This window comes from Cydia fagiglandana, chromosome 7 (assembly GCF_963556715.1).
Source record: "Cydia fagiglandana chromosome 7, ilCydFagi1.1, whole genome shotgun sequence".
NCBI lineage: Eukaryota > Metazoa > Arthropoda > Insecta > Lepidoptera > Tortricidae > Cydia > Cydia fagiglandana.
The window spans coordinates 19,920,675-19,942,410 of record NC_085938.1 but is presented as its reverse complement, the minus strand read 5'-3'; the positions used below and the strand labels follow the sequence as shown (position 1 = coordinate 19,942,410).

At 36.6% G+C, this 21,736-nt stretch overlaps 4 protein-coding genes across 4 annotated transcripts; 2 read left to right on the top strand and 2 right to left on the bottom strand.

Moving 5' to 3' along the window:
- Nucleotides 1-78: 78 nt before the first annotated feature.
- LOC134666111 (eukaryotic translation initiation factor 3 subunit G) lies at nt 79-9,856 on the top strand. The gene is made up of 6 exons (XM_063523262.1): nt 79-216; nt 967-1,149; nt 2,821-2,985; nt 3,498-3,621; nt 8,758-8,987; nt 9,656-9,856. The coding sequence occupies exons 2-6, from the start codon at nt 967-969 to the stop codon at nt 9,797-9,799; spliced, it is 846 nt and encodes a 281-aa protein (XP_063379332.1). The 5' UTR covers nt 79-216; the 3' UTR covers nt 9,800-9,856.
- A 482-nt stretch (nt 9,857-10,338) lies between these two features.
- On the bottom strand, nt 10,339-12,125 carry LOC134666105 (uncharacterized). The gene is made up of 2 exons (XM_063523255.1): nt 11,693-12,125; nt 10,339-11,613 (listed from the first exon to the last, which is right to left on the bottom strand). Exons 1-2 carry the CDS (start codon nt 11,911-11,913, stop codon nt 11,250-11,252), a joined length of 585 nt encoding a protein of 194 aa, XP_063379325.1. The 5' UTR covers nt 11,914-12,125; the 3' UTR covers nt 10,339-11,249.
- Nucleotides 12,126-12,888: 763 nt separating this feature from the next.
- On the bottom strand, nt 12,889-14,365 carry LOC134666365 (tRNA N6-adenosine threonylcarbamoyltransferase, mitochondrial-like). Its single transcript, XM_063523504.1, has one exon. The coding sequence runs from the start codon at nt 14,117-14,119 to the stop codon at nt 12,896-12,898; it is 1,224 nt and encodes a 407-aa protein (XP_063379574.1). The 5' UTR covers nt 14,120-14,365; the 3' UTR covers nt 12,889-12,895.
- A 1,157-nt stretch (nt 14,366-15,522) lies between these two features.
- LOC134666107 (cytochrome P450 302a1, mitochondrial) lies at nt 15,523-21,734 on the top strand. The gene is made up of 8 exons (XM_063523257.1): nt 15,523-15,844; nt 16,969-17,200; nt 17,785-17,969; nt 18,217-18,418; nt 18,879-19,032; nt 19,513-19,761; nt 20,047-20,253; nt 21,588-21,734. Exons 1-8 carry the CDS (start codon nt 15,661-15,663, stop codon nt 21,699-21,701), a joined length of 1,527 nt encoding a protein of 508 aa, XP_063379327.1. The 5' UTR covers nt 15,523-15,660; the 3' UTR covers nt 21,702-21,734.
- The last annotated feature ends 2 nt before the right edge of the window (nt 21,735-21,736 follow it).

Below are 21,736 nucleotides of genomic sequence, written 5' to 3'. Positions count from 1 at the left end.
ACTTAAACATTTTCAAATCTCTTTTATCCATGTGGCAACCCTATTTCATTCGCGAATTGACAGCTTTCATTCGAATCATTCGTTCATTTCGTTCAATGTCACTGATTTCGTTTCCTTCATGCACCCTTTTTGTTGCTGATGTGTTGTGTGTGGATTCTAACCCTAAAACTCACATATAATTACTGATATTTTGTTACATTGGTAAACAATTCAATCGTAAGTACATGATACGCATTTCTAGTGGTTGCAATGTTATACATTTTATAACCTAAGTTGGTATGGTTAAGCCGCCTTTGAATAAGTCATACATGCATATGAGTTGTTCAGTAATCTTTCCAAATGATAAAATTTTATGTCATAGACTGTATAATCTAACACAAAAGGGATTCATAATGCTATTGTTATATCGTCACAACTACTAGTAACTTTGCAACAACCTAAAACTGCATGAAAGTTCACTAGTTAGCATACTTTCAGGGGTAAATCTATATATATAGTCCTCCTCGCCGTGTCCGACGATGGCGACTCCTCCAAATGTTTTAATTAGGACGATGGAACGCTCTTATGTGACTTGCGAAGCCAAACTTGGTTTTGAAGATGCGATCGCAAGGTCCGCAGTGGAGCTGGCCGGCTGAGTTGTAGGTGTAGGTTTACGAGGGTTTCGGTCGCGTCTTACGGAGATGGCGCTTAGCATCTAGGTCTTCTAAACGCCGCTGCTCGTATCGGTCTACTGTTTTATGAACAGTTGCGCGCCATTCCGTTCTCTGCAACGCAATCTCCTCCCAGGAATCACTCGGTATACCGCAAGTTATTAGGTGACGCTTGAGGACGTCTTTGTGGCGCAGGTACTGACCCCCCTGTTTCCTTTTTCCGCTGGGTAAATCTACTCACTATTCAGACTGCTCTGTACTCTATTACAAGTGTGATTTTGTGGTTTGAAATATTTAAACATGGTCATTTTGTTAGATGAGGGATGAAATCCAGTCATCATGGGCGGACGAGGTCGAGATAGACCAGGGAGCTCTGCCACCGCCGTCAGAAGTTGTGGAGAATGGACTGAAAATAGTCACAGAATACAAATATGATAATGACAATAAAAAAGTCAAGATTGTCCGCACTTACAAAATTGAGAAGCGTGTAGTGTCCAAGGTAAGGTGCTTATGTTTATTCATCTTTTTATTGATACATACATTGGTCATCTGACATAATGTAATTCACACAAAGTTTGTAATTACAATGAATAAATATAAAGGTGTAGCAATGATGCAACTAACAAATTATAAAATCATTTTAGATACCAGCTTGTCCAACTATTCAGTACCTTTTATAGTTTATATTGTCCCATATGTTTAATGTTTATCACCATTTAGATAAATTTAATATGCTAATACATCTACTACTATAAATCTAACTATAACTATTCTGTAACTCTCGTCAAATTTTAATACTCTCACTATAGTATGATAGACTTTAGAAAAAAAAAATTTTCATGAATTCCCAATCAGAATCAATAAAGATTTCAATCCAATATAATGCTAAGAAAACTAAATGCATTCGATTTTCTTTGCCGAATGTTAAACCAGTCGATACTAAGATACTTTTGAATAATGAATGCTTAGAGATGGTAGATAAAGCACTGTTTCTTGGTTTAACATTGGACAAAAATCTACAATGGAGTCCTCATATAAGAACACTAGCAAACAAATTAAGTTCGGCCGCTTACGCTGTGAGGAGAATTAGACAATTGACTAATGTTGAGACAGCTCGCCTTGTTTATTATAGTTATTTTCATAGTGTAATGTCATATGGTATTCTGGTTTGGGGCAAAGCAGCTGACATACAGACTATATTTGTCTTACAAAAGAGAGCCATTCGTTCTATATATAATTTAAGGGTGCGTGAATCATTAAGAGAACTTTTTAAAGAAATTAATATTTTAACTGTAGCTTCCCAATACATATATGATAGTATTATTTATGTTGTTAAGAATCTAGACTCCTTCACTAAGAATTCTGATGTCCATAACTATAATACTAGAAATAAAAATAAGCTTGCTATCAGAAAGTTTCGTGTTCGTAAAGTACAGAAGTCATTCGTTGGGCAATGCATTCATTTTTATAACAAGTTACCTAAGGATGCTTTACGATTACCCTTTCCAGCTCTTAAGAATTACTTAAAAAAGTCATTGATGTTGAAGGCTTATTACAGAGTCGAGGACTACTTGACAGACAAACATGCATGGTCCAAACCAGAAACTGTAATAACGACAAGTAGCAATTAAAAACATTGTATTATGTGTAGAGTTAAAGGTGACTCAGCTCAGGTAAGAAAGCACATCAAATTGTATGAAAGCATCTCATAACAATCAGTTAGATTCATATAATATGTATTCTCATTTCTTCTATTGATTTTATTTTCTTTTCCTTTTGTAAGATTTGATTTGTTTTCTGAAAGAGCTACGTATTTGTGATTTCATGTGCATATATGTTTATTTTTTATATCAAATTCTATAAAGTTATGTACTCACTGAGTATAATTGCATGAATTCTATAGTAATTTAAATTGTATTAATTACTCGTAATGCATGTTACTTATAAGATGTAATAATGTTTTGAAAAGATGTGTCCCGCCGAGTTTGTTGCCGGTCCCATATTGGGATACCCTCCTCCAATTGAGGGGGGATTTAAATCTTCTCGGGGCAGAGGTGTACGGTTGGAGCCGGTAAAGGTTTATTTGACGTTCATAAGCGCATTGTAATATGCCTACTTGAATAAACTATTTTTTATCTTTTATCTTTTATCAATATTCTTCCCATTACAGAGCATCGCTAAACGCAAGACTTGGACCAAATTCGGTGACTCGGCCAACGACAAGCCAGGACCAAACCCGGCTACTACCAATGTTGCTGAGGATGTGTTCATGCAGTTCATCACCAGCAAGGAGGAAGCCCAGCGGCCTGATGACGGACAACTCGATGGACTGAAGGTATATTAGGGCCATTTTATTGTCATAACAATAATGTAGTGCTTATTGTTATGACAATCATAAGAATAATGATTATTGTTTAGAGCTCAGCTCCTTTCTGTTTACACATTGATTAGTGGTTATTGAATATAGGATAAAATAGATTATATTGATGATATTGCGATTCCATACATTTGCCACTAAATACAAGTAAACTGTGTAAAGTAAACACAAATCTGTCCACAACTTTTTTGTAAAATGTAACCTTTGAATAATAGCTTATGTTAAAACTTTCAAGGCTCCAAATGTAAAACCTAATGTATATTAGAAGCCCAATTTCTTGGTAACTCTTGAGATATTTTGTGTAACACAAGATACACTCAAAACTGTTGGTCAAAAAGTTTCGCCGACATGCATTTATAACATTTAAATGCTTACCTTAAAAATTCCAAATTTACATATAGTGAGAGGTTGCTTATCTGTGTGTATCCAAGCAAATGTTCCTATTGATCTCTAAAATTATTTGTTGGCAGCCTCCAACGAGCAGCGTGATCTTCAAGTGCCGTACGTGCCAGGGCGAGCACTGGACCCTGAGCTGTCCCTTCAAGAACACGCAGATGGCGCAGAGCAAGGTCGGAGAGGCGGCCAAAGCTGCAGGTGGGTGTTTCAATGTACAGTTAGGGGTCATCCATTAATTACGTCACACCAATTTCTAGGTTTTTTTACCCCTCCCCCCCCCTTGTCACACTTGGTCACATTTGGCAAACCCCTCGTCACATTTTTTCTACGAAATCGCCAAATCGAATTAAGTAAGTACCTAAGTATTATTAACATTTTATCAAAATATTTTTGACGATATAAATATTAGTAATTTTATAACCCGAAACTGCTGAGGAAAAAAAATTAAACGATTAAAACTATTTTCGTTTTAAAAACTTGTTATTTAAATGTACAGCGAACTAAATAATTTAAATAAATTTTCGGTTACTGATGAATTTAAAGTGACGTCACAAAGTTTGTGTCTCCCCCCTCCCCCATGTCACAATATGTCACATTTTCTTGACCCCCTCCCTCCCCCTAAACGTGTGACGTAATTAATGGATGACCCCTTATGGCCACTGCCGGGCTTTTTATAAAAGAAAAAAAAATTGCCACTGTAGTTGGGTTAACCCATTAATGGCTAGCAGTATTATGTGGACTAATTTTTGCTTTTGATTAAGTTTAAAATGACTTAATATGAGTTCGGGAATAGTATAGGTAGGGTCAAAGACTTTAATCAAGTCATTTGGGGTGCAAGCTAATTTTGCAGAAGGATTGAGAATTCGTCGCTAGGGGCGCATTCGCATCATTTCGATGTACACCCGGTTGGTTGTAGAAGGGAATGAATTCCATTCATAATGTGTTCATGCTAGTCTTATAAGAAGAACGTTAGAATAGGGTATTAGACTACTAGTCAAATCAGTTTCTTTTTTAGAACTATGGAAACGATTTTGCTCCTATGGCATTTATATGAAACGTTAGCATGTGACGTCACTATCAAATTATCTACTCTTTAGTTTTATAAGGGTTTAGAATAGAAATTGTGTCTGAAAATAACTGCTGTCTATGTTTCTTTATTAATAGACTGGTCATATTTTTCATAAAATCGATTTCGACTGGCAAAGCATATTACTTTTTGGCAACCGGGTTTTTTAACCTAATTAGACCCCGCTGAATCCGAATTTGCCGGTTGCTCGATCGAAATCTTGACCGGAAGTGAGATATTTGACATTAAAGGTCCCTTTTTTTCGTTTTTCGTAAATAACTCTTAAACGGTGGCGCATAGCAAAAAATGTTCTATTACATAAGTATTCTGCATAAAATTTCCTACAAGAAAGATTCATTACAAATTTTTGCTAGGATCAATACTCAAAGAGATTTTAACGCGGGAAATTTAATTATAATACCTTCTAAGGTCCCGTTTTTTAGGCTTTCGTAAATAACTCATAAACGGTGGCCAATATCAAAAAATATTGTTAAACGTTAATAATCTACACAAAATTTTGAATAAAAAAGATTGAGTACACTTTTCACAGGGATCAATATTTAAAAAGATAATAAAGAGGGAAAGTTTATTATAATAAATTCTAAGGTTCCTTGTTTTTATTTTTTCGTTGATAATTTGAAAAGTATGTCTCATAGCAAAAAAACTCTTATACATAAATAATAAACGTAAAATTTCCTATAAGAAACATTTAGAACACTTTTCGCTAGGATCAATATTTAAAAAGACAAAGCATCGGGTAAGTTAATTATAATCAATTTTAAAGTCCCTTTTTAGTTTTTTGTAAATAACTCGTAAACGGTGTCCCATAGCAAAATAGGTTTTTAAGAATAAATTATCTACATAAAATTTCCTCCAAAAAACATCTAGAGTCTGTGCGGAAAGAGAAGAGTCGTGGGATTTGAGGGCGCGCCAGTGCTATTTTATGGTTTTTGCTATGCTGACAACACTGGTCACTTGATTATAGTACGACACTAAAGGTCATGATACTTGAATCTCTTTTGTTCCGGTTTTTTACCACGGCTTACTAAACGGAGCCTGGTGGTGGTGTCGGCTCGTCAACTCAATCCTCTGATTTAGCGCAGGCACTAGTTTTCTTTTTAAAACACACTTGTTTTTATATTTCAGATACTAAAAAGTGACTGCGATTGACAAAACTGCTAAAACTACTTAAGAATCTGCCCAATACAACTGTAATTTTAGTACCAAACAAGATAGAGTCTCATTTATGTACTGCCTAATCTGTGCAGTCCCACAGTTATTAAAACCGGGTAGATCGGGTAGAAATTGGGCAATAGAACTGTAATTTTATCTGGGATATATTTCACCCATTGTAAACTTGACTTATAATGTATGTGTACATTATTAATAATAAATATGAATATGAATAAAAATAGTGCATAAGTAGGTAGGCCTTATTGGGATATGTCCGGTTCTCTCATCTCACGATATTTTACTTCGCCGAAAAGTCACTGCTAAATATGAAATAATAATTTCGTAACTAACAGAACCTACAAATAAAGAAATATTTTATTAGAAAAAGTTTTATTCAGAACCTAGTAAACGAACTTACAAATAAAGAAATATTTTATTAGAAAAAGTTTCATTCTTTGTAATCGAAGTTTGAATTAAAATATTCAATGTCACTTATGTTTGAGCTAGCTTCAAAATAACCAGGGACACTCATAGAACTATCTTCATCTGAACTGGATGTGCTTGAATCCGGCACGTAGATTACGAATTCTTGCATATCACCTACTTAGCGGTCTTTTATTCGAGATACCGTAGGTACTTTTGCACAGTCCTGAAAAAGAAATTACATATAAATATGCATAAAATGGCAAGTATCAAGACTATTTCTAAGTTATTTTAAAGATCATGAATGACCTGCATATTTATGAAAATTAATATATTTTGAATGAATATACTTACCGATTATGTACCGGAGACAAGTTACTTAGGGGACTTATTAAATAGGTAATTATTTAATATTAAATGCAACATCAATACCCGCGAATAGCGGAAACACGTTCCGCGACTTTTTGTAAGTCGATAGTCGGCATTTAGCCGTTTTCTTCCCGCTGACAAAACCGAACAATGTTAAATATAATTTTCCTTGTGGTTTTATGTACGGTTTTATCGTGTTTTGAAAATATTTTATACATAAAACTTGCGGTTTTTGTTAATAAAAATATACATTGACAAAAGTTTGTTTACTTTTTACAAGACAGGTGTCAAAGGTTTGATTGCCATATAAAATTTAAAATGTTAGTTCCTGTTTCTGCCACGACTCTTCTCTTTCCGCACAGACTCTAGAACACTTTTCTCTAGGATCAATATTTCAAGCGATATTAAAGGAAGAAAGTTAATTACAATCAGTTCACAGGTCACTTTTTTTTTAGTTTTTCGTAAATAACTCGTAAACGGTGGCCCGTTGCAAAATAATATTCTACATAAATATTAAACATAAAATTGTCCACAAAAAAGGTTCTGTACACTTTTTCGCTACGATCAATATTTAAAGAGGTATTAAAGGGGGTAAGTTAATTATAATCAATTTCCAGGTCCCTATTTTTAGGTTTTTCTAAATGACTTGTAAAATTTTCTACGAAAAACATATGGAACACTTTTCTCTTTTTAGGGTTCCGTACCTCAAAATAAAAAAAAAAGCGCGAGTCGGACTCGCTTTGCAAGGGTTCCGTACATTACCCAATTTTTTACAATGTATTTTATACATGTGAAACGCGAGTGAATTGCCTTTAAAAAACCTGTAGGGATCGGTTCAAAAACTAAGTAATGTCCGACTCACGCTTGACTGCATAAACCTAAAAATAGGGACCTGGAAATTGATTATAATTAACTTACCCCCTTTAATACCTCTTTAAATATTGATCGTAGCGAAAAAGTGTACAGAACCTTTTTTGTGGACAATTTTATGTTTTAAACTTTCACGATTATTAAACATTATCAAACTGCACAACGGGACTTAATCGCCGTCCTCGAAACGTCGGAGGTAAATCTTAAAACTTAAATACGCGATTAAGTCCCGTTGTGCAGTTTGATAATTTTATGTTTAATATTTATGTAGAATATTGTTTTGCAACGGGCCACCGTTTACGAGTTATTTACGAAAAACTAAAAAAAAGTGACCTGTGAACTGATTGTAATTAACTTTCTTCCTTTAATATCGCTTGAAATATTGATCCTGGAGAAAAGTGTTCTAAATGTTTTTTGGAGAAAATTTTATGAAGATAATTTATTCTTAAAAACCTATTTTGCTGTGGGACACCGTTTACGAGTTATTTACAAAAAACTAAAAAGGGACTTAAAAATTGATTATAATTAACTTACCCGCTGCTTTGTCTTTTTAAATATTGATCCTAGCGAAAAGTGTTCTACATGTTTCTTGTAGGAAATTTGACGTTTATTATTTATGTACAAGAGTTTTTTTTGCTATGAGTCATACTTTTCAAATTATTAACGAAAAAATAAAAACAAGGAACCTTAGAATTTATTATAATTAACTTTCCCTCTTTATTATCTTTTTAAATATTGATCCCTGCGAAAAGTGTACTGAATCTTTTTCGTTCAAAATTTTGTGTAGATTATTAACGTCTAACAACATTTTTTGATATTGGCCACCGTTTATGAGTTATTTACGAAAGCCTAAAAAACGGGACCTTAGAAGTTATTATAATTAAATTTCCCGCGTTAAAATCTCTTTGAGTATTGATCCTAGCGAAAAATTGTACTGAATCTTTCTTGTAGGCAATTTTATGCAGATTACTTATGTAATAGAACATTTTTTGCTATGCGCCACCGTTTAAGAGTTATTTACGAAAAACGAAAAAAAGGGACCTTTAATGTCAAATAACTCACTTCCGGTCAAGATTTCGATCGAGCAACCGGCAAATTCGGATTCAGCGGGGTCTAATTAGGTTAAAAAACCCGGTTGCCAAAAAGTAATATGATTTGCCAGTCGCATCAAGAAGGAGAGCGATTTTGAATTTTTTTGTCTAGTCTATAATCTTCTGGTGCTTTATTTCATACATGGTTTAAACACAGTCAAATACCCTGGTGTTTCAATTTTTTAGCGTTCCGTACAAAACTTTGTTCACGGAATACTTATTAAATACGCAGATACGTATGCGAGCGACATTCCAAATTTAAAAAATCTCCAGGACCTGGCGGAAGCGTAATTTTTAAATTTTTCCCTTTAATATAAAATTGACCCTGCTGTGTTGTATCAGACACGAAGCCGGGCGGCTTGGGCACGGGCACGACGAACAAGTACGTGGCGCCCTACCTGCGCGAGGGCGCGGCGGGGCGCGCGCCGGGCCGCGGGCCGCCCGACGCGCGGCGCGACGACGTGGCCGCCATCCGCATCTCCAACCTCAGCAACTTCGCCGTCGAGGCCGACCTCGAGGACCTCGTCAAGGGCTTCGGCCCCGTGCAGAAGCTCTACCTCGCCAAGGAGAAGGTTACAAGCCGTTTAACCCTTTACCGGGCTGACAGTTCCAAAATGACTATGTGCTGTATGTGGGAAATATATATATGTACATCCCTTAGCCAAAGGTAGTAACTTTTTCCTCCCGAAATTTGGCCGATATTGTCTATCGGTGTATCTGACCTCTGCAATTTTGCCGACCTTGAGAACCCGCTGCATCTTGAGAAACTTCTGTTACGAATGTTTAATAAAGTCCCGCCCGAATACTTCCGAATCTTCCGATGTCGCAGTCTGCAAATCCGATATGATCAATAAAAAAAAATCGCTCGATTTGACTAGACTATACACAACTACTATACTATTCGGCGAGACAAAAATTCACAAGACACACGCAAGTTTTATCGCGCCAAAATAGTCACATAGTCGGGTACAGTCGACGTCAAAAATATGTTTACACTTTTGCACCTTATGCCTTTGTAATAAGGCGAAAAATGTAAACATATCTTTGACGTCGACTGTACAGTCGACGTCAAAGAGATCTTTACGACTAACGTTACAAAAAATTATTTACACGACTTTATTGTCATAGCATTTAGGTCGTGTAAACATTTTTTTGTTACTTTGGCTGTAAATTTCTCTTTGACGTCGACTGTACAAAAATAGTAGCCATACATATTCTAACCATGATATGCCTGTTACAGAGCACTGGTCACTGCAAGGGCTTCGCGTACGTGCACTTCAAGTTCCGCGCCGACGCCGCCAAAGCCATTCAGACCCTCAACGGCCACGGATACGACCATCTCATCCTCAACGTGGAATGGTCCAAGCCTCCGCAGAACAATTAATTTTGTATTATCAGCATTATCGTTCCATTATTCACAAAATATATTATATAAAATGTATGATTGTTTTATTTTACGTCACACTATGCCATGGACATGAATAACCGCGAGTTCCGTCATAGACAAACAATTACATTACTAAGTATTATTTTGAAGTATACACATATTATTTTGAAACGATGCTGCAATGCTTGCAGTAACATGGGGTGTCTGAATGCATAGAGAGCTTATAATATGCGTGTAGATAAAACAGGGTATGTAACTGTACATGGAATTCAATTTCAAACACTTGTGTGATCCTTTTATGAAACTCACTTTGTTCGTTTTATAAACCCACATTCTTATTGAAATGCCTTTCATTACGTAGCCACTAGCTTTCTCTATTTGCAGTTTTGATCTTCTGCATTCAAAATAGATAATAGATCAGTCGTTATGGACACTGCTTTTCATTGTATGCAAATGAAACCAATTTATCATTTGAATTATTATTCAAACAGTTTTATTGAAGCATGTTTGACAAACATCTTAAAATTAATATTCTACAAAATCTTCACTTTGTATACCAGCTACAAAAAATAAATCCCATGTCTTTTATGACGATACTATATTTCTTATAGTTAAGGGCTTACAATGACAAAAAATTAAATACATAAGAAACAAGCACAAGTATTCGGGAAAGACTAGAATTCTTATGACTGCAAACAGAATTATAATATGATATTATGAATTAATTTTAACAGAAACTTTAAACAATGTCAAGCACATTCATCATAATTTATTCCAAAACCTCCAAACATAAGGGCATCTGCTAGCTGGCACGGGTGCCATGAGCGGGCGCACGCACATGGGTGCCATTGTAAGTAAAATACATCGCACACATCTGTGCCAGTTAGCATTGCTCATACTATTTGGTGAAAAAGCTCTACATACTACTCTATTACTAGAAGTGAATGATTTAATTAATTCAATGATGATACAAGTTAATTGTGCAACACTTAGCAAATACCCAAACATGGGTTACCATTTAATATACTGCCAAAAATATTCTTCTTATGGCAAAATCTTAATCTAACTTAGTGCACACAAACATGGAAGATTGAGGTGAAATCAGCTGTCAAAATAATTGATTATTCATCGACTAAAATAAAGCAAGGACACTTACCATGAGGAATTTTGTACATTTACGTACATATTCGTACGCTTGTTCCTATCTCTATCGCACGCGCGTAAATATACTGCTGTCTCGCCCATGACACTGACAAGCGGGACAGCAATATAATTATGTGAGTGCAATAGAGATAGGAATAGGTGGGTCAATTTACGAAATTCCTCATGCTTAACATCCTTTCTTTAGCTGCTTTGCTTCAATCATCTTGATATTTGATTTAACTGCTCAACCCATACATCAACACTATTTACAACATTTATACATTGACACAGATGACTTCATTTCTTAGATATCAATATCATATTTCTCATCGTCACTATTAGGGCTGTACACTTCATCAGGAAGGTGCACCTCCCCGCAGAACATTAGCTCTACATAGTGGAAGTAGTCAAGCGCAATATTAGTTAGCATTGCTCCTGTGGTCACTCCAAGAAAAGTGCCGATTACCGGCCTCTGCCCAACTGAGCTCCTCAGTATAGCCCACATGAATATTGAGCCAAGAGGCCAGAGGCAGCCGCCGAGGAATGCCCAGGAGAATCTTCTGGCTGGCACTGCCGCTGCCATGTGGGGACGGGCCCAAAGCCATAGACCTGCTCCACCACCAGCCGATAGGAATAAAAGGTCAGTGACATCTCGTCGTGGAAATAACCTGTAAACAATTATCAACATAACTATCTAGTGTAGGTAGTTTGAATAAAAAAGGTCTAAAATTCGAGTATCTTGCTCACCTGACCATTAAATGAGGATTCATAACAGATATTGATAGCGTTGTGTAACTGACCAGACCTTGTATTGGTAAATAGTAGTATAACACATTGTCCCTCGTGAATGGTGGTATTTTCACTTTTTGCACTGACTTATTAACATAATCCACAGCTTTAGGCACTGTAGCCGGCAGGTTGCAAAGCTGTCCTCGAATGTTGCGATAAATTCTTTCTAGGATATCCATTTTTAGAGGTAATGCAAGATTTCAATACTAATGCACTCTAGACTATTGGCGCTGTTAAGGTTACGCTCATAGACATAATTTGGCAAGTGCAATGGTTTGTAATGTTATTTTTAATGCAATACTCTATTTTTTCAGTACAATGCACTCCGATACAATTCAATTCAATGCATTCATTCACTCACCACCTGTCATCATACGTCAAACCGTGTGACCGCTTGGCTATGCTCTGGAACTGTGAATGAATGAATGTAGAAGGTACGAGTAGAAATAAAAATATTATTTTAAAGTATAATTTACTGATTAAATAGTTTAAATTATTTTTAAAGAATATATTGTACTTTCCATAATAAATATAGCCGGTCTAACAACTTTGTCAACAGTATAAAAAGGCGCAAAATTCAAATTTTCTATGGGACGATTACCCTTTTTGTCTAAATTTTTTTAATTTGCCGCTTTTTTGTACTGACGGAAATGGATCGACAGAGTATATTTTACCATATTACTTTGTCATGGTTAACAACTTCACTCAAATTGACGCGGCATGCTCGCCGTGCGCGCCAATTTATGAATAGGATGTTTCAAAACTTTCAAATATTCTCACTAAAGTTGATAAAGAATTTTAAGATGTACTTACCTACCTAATGTTAGGAATTATGACCTGTGGCCTATTTTATAAAGCTACAATTTACAAGCGGAAGTCTCGTTCTACACATAGGGTTAGAAAGAGACTTCCGCTTGTAAATTGTAACTTGTAGCTTTATAAAATAGGCCACTGGTGTGGTTGTGTTTCGTTGGTGTACGAAGCTGGGCTGAATATCCTCTAGCCGCCCATACGTCAAACCTTGCCAAGCAAAATGAATTTTATTTTGTCAACACAAAGTTCAAATTAGAATGGAACCTTTTTATAGGTCTCTGGGTGGCTAGAGGATATAATATAAACCCAATCACTACAAGCAAATAAGAACAAGGCGAGTAATTATATTCAAATTTTTATTTTCATTAGTTTTGTAGGTATTTTGGCATTAACAACTTCGTCTATTAAACTTTCTCCTAATGGACTAGCAGCTTGAATATCTAATTTACTTATATCTGTAATTATATCTATACCTCTCCTCCACTTTTCTAAGCCATTCCATGCGATCATGACACCATTATCTGTACACAGTTTTGGTAAGGGTCTATAAATCTTGTAATCCGATTCACCACATAAATAAGTTAATGCATTGAATATATAGTTATTACATGCAACTCCACCAGACACAACTAACTGTTTATTATCTTTAGGTATCAGGTCATTTTGTTCACAAAATTCCATAGCTCTCTGGGTTCTATGAACCAAGTGTCTTGAGACGGCCATCAAAAGTGCAGCACATAAGTCATTTACTTCCGGAATCAATTTGTCGGCTACAATGTTATGTTCTTTTTCTTTCTTGTATAGCTGGGAGATGACAGAGGTCTTCAAACCATTGAAACTAAAATTACAATCCCTGTACTCGGCTAGGGAAAGTGGGAGTTTAAACACATGAGGATTAGTAGCTTTTGATGCTGCTATTTCAATAGCTTGGCCTCCACATATTTTTGAATATTCTGCTACATTTCTTAACTTCATTCTCCTGGCAACTTTGTCAAACACTTCACCGGGCGCTATATCCATACTTTGTCCGAGTAACTTAAAATTATTTACATCTTGAGCAATGGCCAGCAAACAGTGTCCCCCTGATATTAACAAGACTAGGAATGGGAAAGATATGTTGTGATGCATTCTAGCTGCTAAAGCATGTGCTTCCATGTGATGTATAGGGATTATAGGTTTCCGATGAAGTCTGGCTAAATATTTTGCATATTTCATACCAACAACTAGGCTTAGAGCTAAGCCAGGTCTTAAAGTGACTGCTATGGCAGATATATCTTCCATTGATAATTTCGCTTTCTGTAAAGTTTCATTTACAGTAGGTTCAATATACTTTTTATGCAAGTCTTGGGCTACATCAGGTATAATGCCTCCATTCCGGAGATGCATAAGATTCTGTGAGTGCAAACTGTCTGATAATAAATTTCCGTCGTGGCGTATGATGGCGCAACCTGTATCGTCGCAAGATGTCTCGATTCCAAGAATAGCACTTCCAGAATAATTTCTACGATTATTGAGAAATTGTATTTGCCTTTTCTGTCCACTTTTGTACAGCGATCGTGTAAAGTTCATCATGTTTAGTTTAGGAAACTTACTAGCTTGCAACTAGCTTATGGAGAAATTCGATATTATACCAATATTTACATGAAAGTAGGTTATGTTTTTTAATAGCATGAGATATTTTCTCATAAGTTCACATAACATTTGATCGATAAATATTTTTAAGGATTTGTATAACACACGAAGCCAACTGGTTAATCAGCAGTCTGTAATTTTTATTCAAAACACTCTTTAAAATTTATCGTGTTGTGTTACAAGTAATCAGCTGCTTGATAGTGGATTTGTCAGGTTTTGTTGACATTGTTGACATTGACACTTGACAGAAGTGACGTTTGAGATCAATGTCAAATTTGACAAACGCTAAAGATGCATTCCATAAATATAGTGCGATCAGAGGCCGCGAAAGACGAAATTCGAAATTTCTTTATGGGGCATGGCACACTGCGTCCGATCCGCACGTCACTCCGAAGTTGAAGCGAGACAACGCTATGCGCGTATTATAGCGACATCCTGCTTGCGACGTGCGAATCGGACGCAGTGTACCATGCCCCTATCTGCCTCTCTGTCGCTCGAATATGCAAGAGCAGTTTTAGAATTCGGTTTCATAAATGTAGAGCAATATGAAGCTAGACAAAAAGCTATTTTAGTCTCGGAGTAATTAACAACGGAGACGCTGTCTAAAATTTTCGGTACAAAATAGTCTGCCGTTTTTTGCGGGGGAGGGGCACATCAAATGTATAGGTACGTCATGTCAGATAAACGTCAGTCCATACATATGGTTGACCATTGGCCGCCTATTTTCGACAGAGGGGAATGCCTGTTAATGGCGGCTCCATTGTTAATTACTCCGAGATTTTAGTAGCTCTTTAAATGTTACGATTTACGATTCATATTCTATGTAATAGAGTTAAATGAAGGCCATATTTTATACAAATCCAACGAAAAAATCGACTAAGTACAAAGTAAAAATCGGCCCTAATTAAGGATAGTAAGAAAACTAACGGTCAAGCTGAAGCAAGGTTCATTGCCCTCATTGTCATTATATAGGTACCATTTTCGGGGCAGCTCTTTGTGTATTGGGAGAATCACGTAAACGGGCCGGTTTTTAATTTAAGTATAGACGAATTTTATTCCGTTACATTTGAATAGAATTTGGCTTGTTTGAAGAGCTCCTCATTCTGGACTTGAAAAATACGAAATCACAGCGTCAAAGAACAGACCGGTACATTATTTAAATCAGACCGCTCTGCTTCAATACATATATTTATCTGCATATTAAAATCGAGGGGTCAGAGGCCTAATGCGGGCAACGAAAATCGAAATTTCGTTGTTCTGCCTCTATCGCTCTTGTATATTCGAGCGATAGAGAGGTAAATAAATAAATTTCAATTTGCTTTCGCGGCATGACCTCAGTTTTTGTTCTTTATTTGCAATGCGCATCTTATTTCGAACGCTTGACTTTGTAATATGAACCTCAGTATCAGCCTGCGTGTCGTGTTTACCGCTTTAAGCTTGTTCTATTTCATTTAGAAAACAAATACTTTTCCCAAGTAAACATGTACAAAATATCTTCAACGGTAATAAAAAGACTTGAAATAGGGTCTGTTTGTGTAAAGTTAAGTTCAACGTCCGAGCGGGTAGTGCTAGAGCATGTTATAAAAATAAAACCGTTCGAGGATATACCAGGGCCAAAGAGCTATCCTGTTGTTGGTACACTACATAAATATCTGCCGGTACTAGGTAAGTAAATATTTCTAAAATTGAGGGACAGTTTTAACTTTTTGCTGTTGGTAAAGTTAGACCTTAGGCACAGAATAAATAATAGTACTATGTTCAGAAGACTCACTCTCTAACAAAACGCGTCTGTCACGATTAGCACAGATATGGCCGCTAGGTGGCGACAGCGCCACGCGCGGCTTATGGCAAACCCCAAAATTGGGGTCGAACGGATGCACTTTTAGGTACCTGTAGCAAAGCGACGAAAACGCGGAGTGAGCCACGCCTGCCTTAGGTACCTAATAGGTGTGCAAAGTAGGTAGGGTAGATGGTAGGTATTTACTTAATGTACCTACTTACCTGTCAAATTTTTTGTAGTCGAGAGAAAAGTATGCGAAAATTATCATATGTGGATTTTAACTAATTATAATTGGGATTTGTTTCTTCTTTGTATGGTAAGACCGGCATATAAAAAGTATTGGAAGTCCCTCACAGGGCAAGAACTCTCATATTTCGTCGGGTGACAAGCAAAAGTCACTAAGTACTATCAAAAAATTAAAGTAACAATGCACTTTATTACACTTGTAACACGGTTCATTGTCCAATAATTTCAATGGTGTTAGTTAGTGACTTTTGCTTGTCACCCGACGATTTGCTGTTTGTGCCTACAGTCAGCATCAAATATAGTGGATCAAGTCAAGCTACGCGGCAAATGTATCTCTGATAGATCATTCTCTGATAGCTTAACAAAATGAAACATGTCTCTTTAAGGGCCAGTTGCACCATCCTAATAACCCGGGGTTATGCGGTTAAACCGTTAACCCAGTGTCAAATTATACTGGTAACTATGGTAATTCCAGGTTTAACCGGATAACCCTGGGTTAATAGGATGGTGCAAGTGACGCTAAGTAGAATAATAGACTATAGAAAATAATTTTGAACGAGAACTGAAGAGATTTATCTCTATCTGGAAAAGTATTAGATAGTGGCAGATAAATTATGTCATACAGAAAGGAAGAGATTCACTTCTTCTTCTCCCTTCTGTAAGTGGAGTATGTATACAAACGCAAGAGTTAAAAGCTGAAATACCTAGTAGACGGTCTTCGCCACATTCATCTTAATGGAACATTGCTATAAAATATTTCCAGGCGACTACAACGCCAACTCCCTAGACAAGAACGCGTGGCTTAACTACCACCGATACGGCAACCTGGTCCGTGAAAATCCGGGCGTCCGGCTGCTCCACGTGTTCGATCCGGACGACATCGAGGCCGTGTTCCGGCAGGACGACCGGCACCCGGCGCGGAGGAGCCATGTCGCGATGCTGCACTATAGGCTCGGCAAGCCGGGTGTTTACAGCACTGGCGGGTTGCTTTCTACGTAAGATGTTTTACAATATCCTAGGTTAGCCTCGACAGACAGATTTTGACTGTACAGTCGCCATCTGATATATCGGAGCGGCCAAGGTGTTCACAATATCTGAACACGCACTCTAACGTCTCTAACGCCCTAACAATAGAGGCGTGTTCAGATATTTGTGAGCACCTTGGCCGCTCCGATATATCTGATGGCGACTGTACAATTAGGGGACTTAGTCAAGGTGACAATCGTTTGTCGAGAAACGCTAACGAAAAAGTAAAAATATATCGGGATGACAGGTGTGACCCACCAATCCCACCATATAATTTCCATAATTATATTATTATATGTTTGTAGAGTCAATTGTCAAAATTACACCCTCTTCGCTCTGTTAAAATCTGTGCAAGGTTAGCTTAGACGGACTATATTGGCTTCGTAAAAACTAGTGACTGTGCCAATTTTTGGAAATAGGTTTCCCAAGTGATCCGTGACAAAATACCAGGATAACTCTAAGAAGCATAATAGAAGTTTATATGCAAAGTTGCTAATCTAATAGTATTGCTGACTGTACCTCTATATAAGAGGTGTTCTTTTTTTCATTTCAGAAATGGCCCGGACTGGTGGAGGCTTAGAAGCGCGTTTCAGAAGAACTTCACAAGCCCTCAAAGCGTCAAGGGCCATGTTGTGGACACAGATCACATCGTGAGGGAGTTTGTGCAATGGGTCAAAACAGAGAAGGTGACGTCTAACGATGATTTCTTGACGTATCTGAACAGACTGAACTTGGAAGGTAGGTAATTATTATGTGTGAATTCATATTCATGCCACACGAACAACAAATGTCCTGCCGCGGTCGGGAAACTTTTGAGAAGAAGAGTAAACCGCAGTCGAAATCACTACTTTAAGGAACCTCAAATCCCAATTTTAGTAGTCTAAACGGTAACGTCAGTCATAAGGTCATCATTAAGTCAAGTAATATGGTTGGCCGGGTTTGATTAATTTTACATTAGACACGTAAAGTGCTTGTTACGTTTCAGTAATCGGCAAGGTAGCATTCAACGAGCGCTTCAACAGTTTCTCAGAAGAAGAACAAGATCGTCGGTCTCGCAGCAGTATGACAATCAAAGCTGCCTTCGGTTCCAATGCGGGAATTATGAAACTGGACAAAGGCTTCCTTTGGAGAAAATTTAAGACACCTCTGTACAGAAAACTGGCGTATTCTCAGGAATACTTGGAGAAGTGAGATTCCACATTTATCCTCGTTTCGGGCTTGTCATTGAAGCATCCTTAAAGAAGCGCTACTTGGTATTTGGTAACGTAACCCTAAGTACTTAAGTGCCGTTAGAATATTTCTAAAATCGCAAAATTTTTCGGTAAGATTTTTGGTACCTAACCTGGAAATTTTTCGTTAACTTTTCATATTTTATAAAGGAATCCAAAATGAAAGTTTCCTTTGTTACCTTTAAAATATTCAGAATTTTTTGAGTATAACGTTTTGGAATGACACTTTTGCGAAAACAAATGAAATCTGATTTTAAAAGCACATAAATTAAGTTTGGTTGGGCTAAGTGTTGGTCACGACGTTCTTCTTTATTGAAGAATATAATTATATTTTTGTTGCTTTATAATATAAGTAAGTACTCACCCAATAAGTATAAAATAAAAAAGGAGTTATGTAATTTTGATTATTGTTTTACAGGGTAGCGTACAGAATACTTTGCTCAAAATTTCGTTTCTTCTCAATAGATCCTCTGAACCATTCACTTTTGGCATCTTTCCTACAACAAAGCAACGTAAATTTGAAGGACATTTTAGGAATGATGGTCGATATTCTAATGGCTTCTATTGATACGGTAAGTTTAAAGGAAACCAAAGAACTTTCAACTTTATAAAATATTTTAATTGCGAAATATTGTGTACTTACATATAATTTATTATTATTGCGGCGTCTACGTGACAGTGACAGAGGAGGCGATCCCCGTTGAGGCTCCTAGCTAGTCCAACAGATATCGCTTGCCATCCAGAGGGCCTACCGCGAACCACGTCCGACGTGTAGTCTCCCTGTCACACTTACGTACGAATTTACAAGTGTGACAGAGAAGCAAAACGTCGAACGTGGTTCGCGGTATGCCCTCAGCACGGTAATGCCGCTAGCATCTTTGGCACTTTTGGGCTGGGTGGGGGTCGGAATGGGGCTGATAGTGTAAGTAGGATAGTATATTAGTAATATGTTTAGATTTTAAGTTAGGACATTGTATGTAAATTATTTAAGTAGATTTTAATATTGACTTTGATCTGTATTATGGAATTTATTATAATTATTTTGTATACAGACGGCGTATTCAACAAGCTTTGCCTTGTATCATCTTGCTACGAACCCAGAATGTCAAGAGAAACTTTTCCAAGAGGCTCTTACAATCCTACCAAGTAAAGATTCTCCGCTGACTCCAGAAGCGTTGTCAAAGGCGCATTATCTACGAAGCTGTGTCAAGGAAAGTTTGAGGCTAAATCCAGTGTCCATAGGTGTGGGCAGAATGCTTCAAAAAGATATTGTTTTAAAAGGATATCATATACCTAAGGACGTAAGTAACATTATAACTTACGTGCTATGTCAAAAGATAGACGTATAGTTGTTCCCTACCAAAGCTTGATGAGCAACAATGAACCCAACTTAACTACGCAGGTTGTTTTGGCATCATGTCAGGAATGTTAAAACATGTTTTAAGTTCGTCACATTGCCTATGTTCTGTTCTGTCCCTTACTCCAGCACGCATGTGGTAACTCTATGACTCTACTCGTTTTGAGCCAGCCTTCGTTCGTAAACCGTACCTTTATGTATATTTGTATGATATTATTGTCTATTCCAGACAGTAATAGTAACCCAGAACATGGTGGCTAGTCGCTTGCCACAATACGTGCGAGACCCCCTAAAGTTCATCCCGGACCGTTGGTCTCGCAACTCGCCGCACTACGAAAACCTACACCCGTTCCTCAGCCTGCCGTTCGGCTTTGGGCCTCGGTCTTGCATCGCTAGGAGACTTGCTGAGCAGAATATCTGCATTACTTTGATTAGGGTAAGTAGGTATCGTTATCGCCACAATTTAATGAGTATGACTAGAACTACCCAATTAGTAAACCTTACTGAAATATGATATACTATTAGGTCTATCTAGATCTAGGTTAGTTAGAGACGGTTGGTCTCGCAACTCACCGCTGTAGGTACGTGAGCCTGCACACGTTCCTCAGCCTGTCGTTGGGCTTTGGGCCTCGGTCTTGCAGGTCCTGCTTAGCATATATATTATGTGCGTTAGATGTATTTGAACAAATTAAATTATTTTCAGAAAATATTTTAATTTGTTTTTATCAAGTAGAAACACTACTATATACTTAAATTATAAACTGAAATAAATTTCATATACTAAGAAAAAAAGTTTTTCTTAGTATATGACATTTATTTCAGTTGATATGTGCGTTACTTTCATTAGAGTAAGTATCATCGTCGACGTGACTAAATAACCACTCGTAAATCTTATTGATATGGCGTAAGTTTTACCAATGGTAATAAGAATTTAATTGCTAGTAATCTGGCATTTTAATGATAATAATATCGTTTTCTTGGATACCTTTTCTGACGTAGTCGCGACGTAGTACAGTACTTTACATAGTTATAATTATAAAGATTACGAATTATTTAAAATGTAAAGTGATGTAACATATAAATGTAGCAGGTCTAACCAGACTAAACGAACAAATGAATTCTCTATGTCCAAAATAATTAAAAATCATTAGAGTTCGCATTGCACAAAATTTTTAAAAATATATTAATCAGTTTTTCAAATTAAAATAATTACAGCAGGTTTAATTATCAATCAATGTTTAATAATTACATTTTCAAGAAACGCTGCATTCTAAAGGAGCATTCCACGGGCTGTCCCGTACAAACGCATTTTATTTCCTGTATTGCGACTTTTTTTTCGGCATTTAAAGCAGGCGATTATTTGTCTGTGTATATTTTTGACCATTTGTCAAAGAAAAGGAAACTCTCATATTTGCAAATCTTCAGAAAATCGCGTTTGTACGGGACAAACGGTAGACAATTTCATGGAATGCCCCTAAATATGTTCGTTTTTTTAGCAGTAGAAAGAACTTGCAAGAAGGTAAGCGATCTTGACATGTCTTTTAATTGAAAAACGCTTTTTAAAAATCAAAAACTATTACTTATGAAAGCAGAAGAATATAAATGATTGTATTAGATTCATAATTGTTACATATTTGCCGTAACTTATTTTTAAAATATGTTTTTCAATTAAAAGACACATCAAGATTGTTTATCTTATTTCTAATGCTAAAAAAACGAATTATAGTAGGAAGTGTAGGAACTGTTTAAAATATTTTTTTTCTGTTACAGGTGGTCCGTGAATTCCAGTTTCATTGGGCAGGAAAAGAACTTGGAATCAAAACACTGCTCATCAACAAACCGGATCAACCGATCATGTTGGATTTCAAAAATAGAACTACGTAACAAACTATTCAGAACATTTTTTTTATTATAAGTTT

Excerpts from the sequence above, each read along its gene's own strand:
- LOC134666111 (XM_063523262.1), top strand. The coding sequence starts at position 967 with ATGAGGGATGAAATCCAGTCATCATGGGCGGACGAGGTCGAGATAGAC. Across the intron at positions 1,150-2,820 it reads AGAAGCGTGTAGTGTCCAAG|AGCATCGCTAAACGCAAGAC; the intron begins GTAAGGTGCTTA and ends TTCCCATTACAG. Across the intron at positions 3,622-8,757 it reads AGAGGCGGCCAAAGCTGCAG|ACACGAAGCCGGGCGGCTTG; the intron begins GTGGGTGTTTCA and ends GTGTTGTATCAG.
- LOC134666105 (XM_063523255.1), bottom strand. The coding sequence starts at position 11,913 with ATGGATATCCTAGAAAGAATTTATCGCAACATTCGAGGACAGCTTTGC. Across the intron at positions 11,614-11,692 it reads AATCCTCATTTAATGGTCAG|GTTATTTCCACGACGAGATG; the intron begins GTGAGCAAGATA and ends AATTGTTTACAG.
- LOC134666365 (XM_063523504.1), bottom strand. The coding sequence starts at position 14,119 with ATGATGAACTTTACACGATCGCTGTACAAAAGTGGACAGAAAAGGCAA.
- LOC134666107 (XM_063523257.1), top strand. The coding sequence starts at position 15,661 with ATGTACAAAATATCTTCAACGGTAATAAAAAGACTTGAAATAGGGTCT. Across the intron at positions 19,033-19,512 it reads TAATGGCTTCTATTGATACG|ACGGCGTATTCAACAAGCTT; the intron begins GTAAGTTTAAAG and ends TTTTGTATACAG. Across the intron at positions 19,762-20,046 it reads GATATCATATACCTAAGGAC|ACAGTAATAGTAACCCAGAA; the intron begins GTAAGTAACATT and ends TGTCTATTCCAG.